General features: G+C 36.9%; 1 protein-coding gene across 3 annotated transcripts in view; it reads left to right on the forward strand.

The window, feature by feature from the left end:
• The window catches only part of RPAP2 (RNA polymerase II associated protein 2), a 34,563-nt gene extending 23,637 nt beyond the window's left edge, over window positions 1-10,926 (forward strand). The window contains exons 12-14 of one of the 3 annotated variants that reach the window (XM_072343298.1): window positions 8,624-8,773; window positions 9,327-9,536; window positions 10,779-10,926. In XM_072343298.1, coding sequence (XP_072199399.1) covers window positions 8,624-8,773; window position 9,327 — 151 coding nt within the window. In that variant the 3' untranslated portion in view covers window positions 9,328-9,536; window positions 10,779-10,926. Of the gene's footprint in view, window positions 1-8,623; window positions 8,774-9,326; window positions 9,537-10,778 lie in introns of those variants that run through there. The other 2 variants (XM_072343299.1, XM_072343300.1) reach the window with 2 other exon arrangements.
• Window positions 10,927-12,008: the final 1,082 nt, after the last annotated feature.

The following is a 12,008-nucleotide window of genomic DNA, read 5'->3' on the forward strand; positions in this document are numbered from 1 at the left end:
AGTAACCCAAGGATTCCAGTATTTGGGAATTGTCATGGGAAAACTTTGAGGAACGTAAAAAGCAAAGGAACAGAAGACTGAGAAAGACGAAAGGATGAATTTTAAAATAAATTTTAAATCTTCCTAAACTTAAATTTTTGACTAAGTTTAAAAGGAGGCTGAAGTAGGAGCAAATGCTGGGAGTGAGAAGTACCTTTGATCTGTCAGCTGGATAGCAGGAAAGAGACTTCAAATAAATTGAGCTCTTTAAACAAGGCCTGTCCTTGAAATGTGTACCTAAGAAACCTAGATTTGTTTGAGGGAAACAGCTGATAGTGATTTCTTCTGGGCTTACATTGTGAACTTTTTATTGCCTTGGATTTATGTAGATAAGTGAGCTAATTTGAAACCGTTTGGAACAACTTCCTCTATGAATGTAAGTGCTTTAATGGAGCACATTAGTGTGGAAGTTCTGATACTGTACGTCTGTGAGCATTATCGTAATAACTTGGAATGTGGTGGTGTAGAGGTGCTAATAGACTTGATTTGGTATTTAAATATCAACCTGCAATCGTATCTGTTAGCAAAAATGATGAAACAGTCTTTGATTCAGCTATACTGAGAAGTACTAAGGATAAGAAAACATGGACATCTTTGAGATGGTTGTTGCTTCCCTAATGGTCTTGTTTGGCTAGATGCTTTTCTAATCCACTGCTAAACAAATCTTCTGGAAGCTCTCCTGTGTAGAGCTGCCCAAATAGTTAGGTGTTTTTGCTGGACCTATATGGTACTTCATGTTTGTAGTTGTTTTCAAATAAAAGTTTGAAAATAGATTCAGATTTTCTGAATTGCCAATTGCCTGTTTGGATTTGGGGGGAAAAAAAATAATAATAATTAAAAAAAAAAAAAAAAAAAAAAAAAAAAGGAGGGGGGAGAGAGGTAGGGAATCCACTGGTTCCTTTTCAGTTCTTTGTAAGCAGCTTTACCAGGTGGTTGGATCAGAGAATCTCAAATCAGCTAAGGCTGGCAGGGACCTCTGGGTCCATGTAACCCAACCCCTGCTGGGTCCATGTAATCCAACCCCATGAGAAGGGACACCCAGAGCACAGTGCCAGGCCCATGTCCAGGCAGCTCTTGAAAGCCTCCAAGGAGGAGACCCCACAGCCCCCATGCGCAGCCTGTGCCAGCAGTGTCACCCACACAGTAAAGGAGAGCTTCCTGTGTCCCAGTTTGTGCTAATTGCCTCTTGTATAATATCCTGGTTAATGCAGGTATGCTTTCTAGTGACTGTTAGTTGTATTCATCAGGCTCCACCAAGAGTGAAATTCTGGTAATGTTCAATGGGGATGAAGTTGACTTGAATCTGGAAACCAGCTAAATGCTAAGGTGTGAAAGGTAAACTTTTAAAGAAGAAACGTATGTAATTATTCAAAGCGTATTCATAAATATGCATTTTAAAAAATAAGTAAATCTTGAATAGTTTTATAGAAGCTGCATATGAAAAAACAAAGGTATGGGAAGCAGTGACCAAAGTTTACTTTTGAACAAACCTGAAGTTTTGCATGCATCTGTATTATGTAGGAATGCTAGTCAGTTTTGAGTCTGTGTCTGTAGCATTGATTTAAACGTAGTGGACAAAAAAAAAAATTAAATATGAATAATTTAGTTTCTGTTGCCATCAGAGGATTAAAGTGTCTGGGCTGGATGCTGTGGACAAGTCAGTACACAGTAATGAAAGGAAAGTTAAATAATGAATAAAACATAAATTGCACTTTAGCTACGAAAGTCTTGCCTTTAGGATCTTTAGGCTGTATTTAAAACTAGACCAGAAGTAGCTTTTTACCCTCAATAGGAGACTTTCCTGCTTATTTCCATCAGTTATTATCATTAAACAGTGCTGCTTTTAGAGTGTTTAACTGGAGAAAACAGAAATAGTGAATAAATGTGTGGATACTGGTGAAAAATGTGTCTGAAAACTGATTTCTGTCTTTGACCATAAGGCTGTGCTTACAGAGGGCTCTGAATTATTTCTGGAGCTGTAAATGACACTAATCATAATCACATTTTTCCTCAGTAGTGTCATCATTTAATTAAACAGAAGACTTAACTCTAGAGCTGTCTTTAAATACCTCTGCATATTGTTTGTAAGTTAAATGCTTCCAGTTCAAGACTGTCTGTCAAATATTAATGTGTTCTAATGGAACGTGCTCACTCAGGAGGCAGCCTTTCGCTTTTAGCAAGGCTTAAAAAAAAAAAAAAGTTAAGCTTTTTAAATCATGTTCAAATGAAAGTAATAAGAAGAGTGAGTCTTTTTTTTTTTTTAATGAAACTGATGAAACTGAGCATAAAGGCTGAATTACATAAGTTGAGGGTGTGACGTTTTTATTTTCTGAGTGCATATTAACACAGGATGCCTCTGTAAGCATTTAAATATATAGCCAAAGACATTTTTTAAGTTCCCTGGTGTTGCAGCTTTAGCTTACAACTACAGACACATTGAGCTTCAGAACAGCTTTCTGAACATTATTAACTTTTGCCTAATGGAAAACATAGCTTTAGGGTTTGTGGAAATCCCTGCTGTGATTTCAGATACTGCACTAGCAAGGCTGCTATCCATAAACAACTGTACTGTGTCCAGTGGTACATCCAATGGTACATGGTTAATTAGGGACTTTACCCCAAGTTAAGCAAGCAGACAGTATATTGGGTAGAGCATTCAGAATTACAGTGATGCTTTGAATTATTCTGTCAGAATGCCTGAACGCCTTTCAGGAGGGATTTATGCAATGAATAAATGCTGCCAGTTTTTCAGGTCACCCTATTGACTGAAGCAGTAATTTTAAGTGATTGATACATGGCTACACTCCAGTTGCACGTACAGGCAGATGGTCTACAGGCTGCAATGCACAACTACTTCAGTGAGTTTTACTGCTGATCTGTAACACTGCTTGTATTGACTCTGTCATTTGTCTTAAACAAAACAATTACTTTTTGTTTAATCAGTTGCACTGCAGACTTCTGCCGTAGGGACATAATTAAAATGGAAAACAAGATTGTAATCTGTAAAACTGTGTTATATTAAATGTCATTTCTGAGTAATAACATTTTTATTGCATTGCTGAGCCCATCAAATCTTTAATGTGAGCCATGTTTTATATATATATATATATATATGAAATATTTGAGATTAAAAAAATCCTCGTGTGTTGATGGAGTAGAACAGATTACAGTGGAAGACTATACCCATTGAACAAGGCTCTGTACATTTCCAGAGGATTTCTAACAGTATATGAGGTGAACTGTTACTGAGAATGATTTGCAAAATTATACTGCTATATAAATCTGGTCAAAAGCTTATTTAAGTGTATGGATAAGGTTTTATGCTGTCCTTTCTGACTGCAGTGCAAAGAATGGGAAATGCACTGTAGAGAGCTGCTGAAGGACTCTTGAGTCGTTGAAGAAACTGAAGTGCCTTGTAATATTGAAACAACTTAGGGGCTCCTGTCGAAGTGATGGCAGCCTCCTTCGTACTGTCCTGCGGTGTACTGTTGGTCCAAGAAGTGGGTCATTGTGATTAATGTGGCCAGCAACCTGCCTAGCACAGGCCTTGTTCTGGCCCCCAGTGACTTGCCCTTTGACGGGCCTTCCATGGGGTCAGATTGCAGACAATTCCTGCTCCCACCACTTGCCAGCTGGCACTGCTGCATATATATTTCCTTCCACTCAGTACTGATGCAATCCTTTATACCTCACCGAAGCAGTCAGAGATGATTTCACCTCAAAGTGGTAGGTACAGAGTTGGTAAAAGGCACTCTTCTTATGAATATTCCTTGTAAATCTCCAATCACAAAATATATAGGTAATACTGTCCTGAACAGTATTTTTGAGGATAAAACATTCAGAAGGAGAAAGGCAGGAAATGCTGTGCTTTTATGTCCTTGTAGTTTAGTTCCACTAAGTATTGATTCATTATTCATAAAGATGGTAACTGCTGTCCTACATTCATGACTTCATTTTTCCAAATACAGAGGTGACTTGTAATAGTCCTGGATGTGAGTTTTGGATGGAAGTTAGACAGACTTCCAAATGAATTTCCATTATTTGTGACCCATGTGACAGTGGCCTTTTATTTAACGTCTTGCATCCACAAGACAACAAAAGTGACATCCAACTGTTAAGGTGTTAAATGATGTCTGATAAAGAAAAACAATCAGTATCTAATTGATGAGAAAGAGTCTGTTTTTTTTTTGTAATAGAAATTAATTTGTATGTCTGCATAGTGAGAGTAATTCAACTGAGTGTGGAAAAGTAAAGATGATTGTGGCCAGGAAAAAACAAAGAGTAGACCAGACAAGATGGTGCAGTTAGCTTTTAGCAGCCTGCCCAATGAGAAAGTCCTCAGCTAAGAACTGAGATCAGCTCTGCCTTCAGAGCCATTTGTTCACGCACACAAAAAGCCATGGATCATTCACCATTCATGGTGAATCGCCTCAGCAGCACAGTTCAGCGTCGAGTTGTCATCTTTTTCATGTGCATCTGAACGGTGGCGATAATTGTGAAGATCTTAGTATTTGGGAGTTTTCTATTCAGACAGGGATTTGTTTAATGCTTTATTGCACTGAACAGGTAAGTGGCAGTCCACAGCGCATCACCTGCACCCATATTCTTTCATTTTTTGTGTAATTTTAGGTGAGCAATTCTGGATGCTGGAAAGGAACTTCATTTTTCTTAGGTGGTTGTGATCTGACTGTTGTTTTCTGGTGCCTGTTTCAGAGGCCTCTAATCAGATGATATCACACTGGTGGCACTGAAAGTGTAACTTTTTCAAAGGGGACTGCAGCATTCATTTTAAAACAAACGGCTGGAGAGGTTTTCTTGAAGTCCAGCATGTGAGGGGAGGATGGCATTATACAATTAGATCACCTTCTTTTTAGGAAGTGCCAATTAGCGATTTAGCTACATAAACATATTACTCCACCATCATCTTTTCTGATTGTCTTCAGTCTTAGGTATTGGTGTAGGCATTGGCAGGTGAAGAAACTGCAAACAATATCAGTGTATTGCATTTAATTCACACAATATGACGGACTTCTGAATACGTTTCTGTTTGTAGAAGTATTTGTCAAATGTTTTTGTAAGGAGACTAATTTATAGAAGGCTTGAATCTTGAGTTGAAGCACTGAACTATGTAAGCACTTTTCAGTAGCCAGATGTCATTTAATAGCTTGATAGTAATACCTTGGTCTTCTCATTAATTTTTTTTTTTTTTTTTTTTTTTTTTAACAGGTAGCATATGTGGAATAGTCAGCGAACACACATTTTATCAGTCAGATATAGTTTGACATTCTTAACACTTTTTAAACTTTACAAAGCCCCATTTACCATATGGTGTAAGTGGGTGTGCAGGAAACGACACTGTTTCACGAAGTCTGATATATACTTTACAGCTTTTCCATGAAGTGAGCGTGAAAGTTTCCTTTTAACAGTGTGCTGAGGGCAATCTTTAGAAGCATGGGTGTGTAACATCGGACAACATCATGTACGTTTCTGTAGGCGATAGGGTTTTTTTAATCACTTAATTCTTCATACTTGAGTTTTTTACAAAAGTTTGTTCAGCATTAATGTTGCAATATGTGAAAGAGCAAACCAGATAACTAACTTTATATTTCTTGTTTTGTTGTTGTAGTAACCAAATACTATTACTGTGATTCAAATCTTACTTCCTGTTTATACTCTGATTTTTCTGAAGATGCTTCAGAGTTTCAAGTCAATTCCATGATCTTTAAATTGAAATCTCGTGTACCATTAAATTGGTCATGATAGTTTCTTCAGAGATAGAGTCTCTGTAGCCGTCAAGATACTGATCCTAAAGACTGTCCTGGTTTATTTGCCTGAAACTATGGTTTGATGCAGTTAGCATTTCAGCGAGGATGAGATCACAACTCTTGATGCTCTTTTGTGCAGTACATTTAATCTAAGTGGGACCAGTGTTATTAAGACCATCAAATCCATTAGTGCAAACCAGCAGCTTCTGCCTGCTCCTCTTGCAGTCTTCCAAGATTAAGGTGTTTGTACGTCTGTATACATGAGTGTTCCATTAGGTATAATTTTTTAATTGCTAGAAACTTACACGTGTGTCTCTGAAATTACTTTTTGATTTTTGACTCCCACTTATCAGGTAATTAGGAGCTTAATGGCTTTTCAAACAAAGGTCTGGTAAGAAAAAAATAATCCACAGCTGTTTTCATTTTTAAGTTTGTTCCACAGTATTTAAGGTCTGGCCACTACTCTAGGAATAAGAATAGGTTGTTCTTTCTTAGCATAGGCTACAACAGCTACTCTGTAAACAGAGCGTCTTAAACAGGGCATGATAGTAAGAAATATTTATAGTGTACAGAACTATGTAATTATTGTATACATAGAGATACAGTTTAGCACACGAGCTGGGTAGCGTAACTGTTTTACTATGTTACTTAAAACTGCACAATCTGTTGGCTTTTTTCTTACTAGTAGTTTTCTTATTCTCTTAAAAACAAGGTAGAAAAGAGAAAATGTAATTAAAACGCTCATAGATTTACACCACAGCAGAGAATATTTTGCAGCCTCCTGGCACCAGTATTTAGGAAGTCGTGACTGTTTATGCCATGAACCTCTTTTCATATATAATCTGCTAAATCCTGTAAAGAATAACTAGAGTAGTAATAATGCATCTCCTGATCTTTCTCCCACTATCCTTGTCTCCAGACCAGCACTCTGAAATTGTCACTGCTCTTCTATCAGCACTTCCTCTGTTTCCGTGCTGATAAAGCATCACGATGCAAAAGTCAGTCTCCAGTTTGTCAGCCCTGGTTGGAGGCACTGTTTTACAAGATTGAATACTAACTATTGTACATCCCGCCAGGAGAGACAGCTCTGTCCTGTCTGTCATGAAATAAAGAACAAAGCCTAGTGGCTTCAGTCCAAAAATCACACATCTGACTGGAAATACTTAACTTCTGTGCAAGGGTTTACATAGCAGGGCTTACGCATCAGTTTAATGCCACACTATGTCGTTACTTTGAACATCCCCTAAAATCTTAATAAATGTCAGTGCTGGGTAGTTAAAGTATTTAATTAAATGGACATACTGAAGTAGAGTTCCCAAATAAATGGAAGATAATTTAACTTGTAAAAAATCTATTAATGAAGAAATTTTGGAAACTTATTTCTGTGTTGGGGAACTGTATTTGCTGTGCCTTGTAAGATCTTTTGGTTGTGTTCTAGCACTGTTTTAGCTTAGATTAAGAGTCTATATGCAGATTAAGAGTTAATATGCAGCTTTTCTCCAGGGAAGGTGGTCTTCATACAAATGTCTGCAGGGAGACTTGATCTCAGTAGTTACACACTTACAGGTTCTCTGGGCTGTGAGGTTTTTGATGAGCTGTAGACTACCTTGAGCAGCTTCTTCAAAGCACATCAATTCCCAAATATTTTGAAATATTCCCTACAGTGTCTATTTCTGTGTAGCATTGTTTATCTAAATACAGTAACTGAGACTAAGCAACTGTTGCTGGGGTGTGAGTTCTTGCCAAGTGACACTGGGGTAGGTCTATTCAAGTGAAAGTACTTTATTCTCCTATTTGGCAACTACTTCCAGCTTCCATTCATTATAAATATTAAAATCTGTGGAAACTGGATGGACTCCATCCTACTTAACAGTTTAGAAAACTGAGCCTAAATGGTCGCATTTCTGTAAAATGTTGCTGACTGGCAAATGCAGAAAGTCCAAGTACTGTTTGAAATTTAAAGCTGAACTCTACTGGCTAAATTCGGAAATACAATTTTACCCGCTTTGATTCTATTTATCTTTGAAGCATTCACTTGATAACTCTAGGCACTTTCAGATTTTAAGTACTTCACTGCATCACCAAAACAAAAAATAGCTTGACTGCAATGCTATCAAGTAAAATTAATAAGGATCCAGAATGCCTCTGTTGGAGACTTCTATGTAATGGAGACATCTTAAAGCAAAGCAAGCTGCTGTTGTGGCGTGCTATGCATTTTGTGCCTTACTGCAGGGGGCAGTCCTCCTATTCAATGGATGCAACTGCATGTCTTAGTGAAGTCTGGCAGTGTGTGCTGGCAGTTAACTACAGCTTCTGCCCAGGAGCAAGAATTTGTAGTAAGAATGTTCTTTCTGGATACTTTAAAATGAGTTTCATGGCTCGTTCACATATTATTCATACAAGGAAATATACAAATTTTATAAGATGAATGTTTAAGAGCTTTTAGTTAAGAAATTTGATTTTTTTTTTTCTTACAACTAATTTGGCATTTTAGTCTGTTTTTCTAAATTAAGCATCATCAGCATATAGTTGATGGCAGGCACACAAATCGCTTGCCCATTTTCTTTAAGTTTTTGTTTCTGTTTCACTACATCTTAATAAACTTTTGTGTTTCAGTACAGGTCAAACAGTATGTCATGCATATAGTCATACACTGTACTGTAATGAATCAAGTGGGACATTACAAACTTCTTCGCTATAATCGTCTCAACTCACAAGACCTGCATTTTTACAGTCGATGTTGAAAAGTCCCTTTACTGCATCACATGCATACCATGCATGTTATTGTTTGCTTGTTTTGTTTTGTTTTTTTTTGACAGATTGTCACAAAATATTCCAGTTTTTAAAAATACGCAGAGAAGCCCAGCGTACACACAGTTCCTGAGCACGTTACTTGAAGAACTCCATTTCAAAAATGAAGATCTGGAAACCTTAACAAGAATATTTCGAGTGGACAGCCCACCTGAATGGTCAGTTGATTTTAAGCTGTTCTGCATTTCATAAAACTAAACCAGTTAACAATTCTTATATCCAACATTTCATAGGTATGCATCGTAACTACAGATTGTATCGACCAGAGTAGAAAGTGTGTAAAGTACATTTTAAAGTAGAAACATGTATGTTGTGTGGAAATGAGTGTCATGATTTTGTCATTTACAGTAAATGCTGGCTGCTTATCACTTTAATCTTTTAAGAACATACAGTTGGTTTACTGCAATTTTGGGAGGAATTTTTCTCAAGTTCTATTGGGATTTATTAAAAAAATAATAATCTGAGTGCTTATAGTGACTGTCTCAGCGGGGATTTTTGTGTGTGTTATATCTAGTCTAGGTGATATAAAATTAAACTGAAAGCAATAAAGCTGAGACTGCGTTTTGAACTCTAGATAAGCAGAAATAAAGAAGAATAAATATCTTACTATACTGATCGAATTCAAATGATTTAACAAGTCTAGCATTGTAATATTTAATTAAGAAATTTGTGTATTAACAATTACTCATCTCAGACCTTTGTTCCCCACAGAACAAGGTGATCATCTTAACATCTCCTACTGCCTGAAATAGCTGCATGGGGAAAAACAAACACCTTCAAGTTGTTGGAATGTCACTTTTCTAATGAAAAATAAAATGAAGTATTCATTGTACTTCCTGCACTTTTTCTCTCTGATTTATTTCTTAGAATAAGGATTGCAAAGTCTTTTGCAGAAGCTGACTCTAACAGCAGCTGCTGAAGGTATGCACGGAAACGAATTACAATGCAGATGATCTGAAGACTTTCTATTTAAAGGCGGTAGAAAGGAATCCAGATTTTTTGTTTGGTCTTAGTTTGTTTTGGATGTTTCCAGCCAAATTTTACCTTCAGGAATTGGAGGGAAGAAAAAAATTAGCTGACATTTTTCCATTTGACTCAGTGCATGGAGCGGTGTTCTTTAAGAATGATGAGGATGGTACACAAAGATACCTGATCTATGGCTGGTTTGTCTTGCTGCTTCTAAGAAAAATAAAAGGGGGGGCGGAGGGGAGGGAGGAGGGTGGAATGTTTGAATGTTTATATACAACTTATTTTTAAACATCTCTAATTTTTACCAATTTCAAAATAGATTTTAAGTTTGTTTTTTTTTTTCTTTCTATAGTCATTTCATTTTAAGTAGCTGTGTTGTTTAGAATGAGTACATCTAAACTTGCTCCTATTACTAAATAATTGCAAAATGCCATTTAAAACTAATCTGGTAGTAATTCTTAATAGAGCCCTAAGTTGGTATATTGCATATTCTCAGTTCATAAGACACTCTCTTTTGAGAAACTTGAAAATAAAGTTGTATCTGACAGTGCTTAGGCTGCAACAAATGGCAGCAATGAAGCAGGATGTACCAGAACTGCTGCACAGTAATTGGCCATTTAAGAAACAGAGTTTATTGCTCTGTCTTGTTTCTGTAATTAGTTACCTAAAGAAAACTCTGTATTTAGATTATTGCCTGGTAGTTCCTTCATGACAGTCAGCATATTTATGTTCATTTCCCCTGACATGCAGAAGCTTGTGCCTTGGGAAGCTCCACTGTGCATCAGTTTATTTAGGTGATGTTTGAGTTTTCCTAACTTACCTCATAATGGGAAGTTACATCAAATTTAGCTCATAAAAGCAGTGATTTAGAATAAGAAAAACTTCTAATGCACTTAAAGTTATACATTTTTCTACATCTGCAATAGGAAAAAAGTACTCCATCAAAGAGCGTCTGGCCTCAAATTCGTAAGAATGCATGATGTAATTTAGATAGAAGATACTTTTTTTTTTTTCATACCCTGATGGAAAACTTTTTACTGGGTACATAAGCAAAGAAAGAAAAAGACCTTACCAGAAGATAAGTTAACAGAAGATTAATAGGCAAGATACACTGAGGAAAATTTGATAACATATCTATCTCATTCTGATTTAGAATGTTAAATATATTTCTGTTTTATGTTTCTGTTTTTCTAGGTATTGCTTCCCTGTAGATTCTGAGCAAGCCATTGTTCTGTTCCATGGATGTTTAACTTGGGGCATAAAGATCACAGTTACCTCACGATGAAGCTGCTGTTTGGTACTAAATGTACATCAAACTGGGAATACAAATGTTTCAATAGGTTCTCTGTCTCTTATTTGAAAAGTTTTCGCATTTCCTGTCAGTTCAGTGGTGTAATTTTCTTTGCTATTTTTAGGTTTGGTCTTCAGCACTTACAGTGTTGAAAACATTACTTTGTAATAAGAGTGAATAGGTCATAGGTCCAAAGACCTCTTTATTAACATTTGCTGTAGGTGCTTTTACTGTCTGCCATTGCAGCTCAGAAATTGTTCTGCCAGGATTTTTGCATCTCCTTCTTGGCAGCAAGCTTACTCTTTCTTTTCCTGTGCTGAGAGAACAGAATAACCGTTCTCCTCCCATGACCTTCTTACCCAGCCCAGGAGACTTCTACAATTAGTTGAAAATGCCCTGCAGTGATATTCTTCACCTACATTTAATGACCTCATCACCTTCAGATTTGAGTAAAACATATGTAAATAAATACAAAAAGCATACATGCAGCCATTGCTTTGCAGTAGTGGGAAGGCTGCAGACAGCTCAGAAGGATCTTTTGTACTACCAGCCTTAACAAGTTCTACACAGAGCAGAACTCAAGCACCAAAAGTTAAGTTCATTACTGTAGTCTTATGATCATGTTTTGCGATAGCTTAACTGCTCAGAAACATTCAAATCTAGACCTTACTTATGAGCTTAAAGCTAGTTTCTGCTACAGCTGTCATTTCACCAATCTAACTTTTTCGGCTCGCTTTTCCCCTTCTCATTTTGATTATGTTTTTAGCCAGGTGGTTTCTTTGTAGCATTGCTGCTATGCTTACTACTTTTCCTTCCCATTTGTTGAGCAGGTAAGAACAGGGGACACTCAGCAGATACTCATCTCAGATACACTAAATCTTATTGGCTTGCTTGTAAACTACAGGACCGTAGGTACCTTACAAATCCTGGGCTTAGTGTAGCTGCAATATAAACTTCTGTTTCCAAACTGAACTACAAAGTAGGCATAAGCTTAGTAACACCATCAGCTAGATCATAAGGATCATGAAACCATAGTAGTTCATTATAGTGACTGTAAATCCTCCAAGCCTGTCTGGCAAGGGACCTTCAGCAAAGCAAATTCAGTCATGACGTGGCGTTTTCTACTTTTAATA

Source organism: Excalfactoria chinensis, chromosome 8 (assembly GCF_039878825.1).
Source record: "Excalfactoria chinensis isolate bCotChi1 chromosome 8, bCotChi1.hap2, whole genome shotgun sequence".
In the NCBI taxonomy this organism is placed as follows: Eukaryota; Metazoa; Chordata; class Aves; order Galliformes; family Phasianidae; genus Excalfactoria; species Excalfactoria chinensis.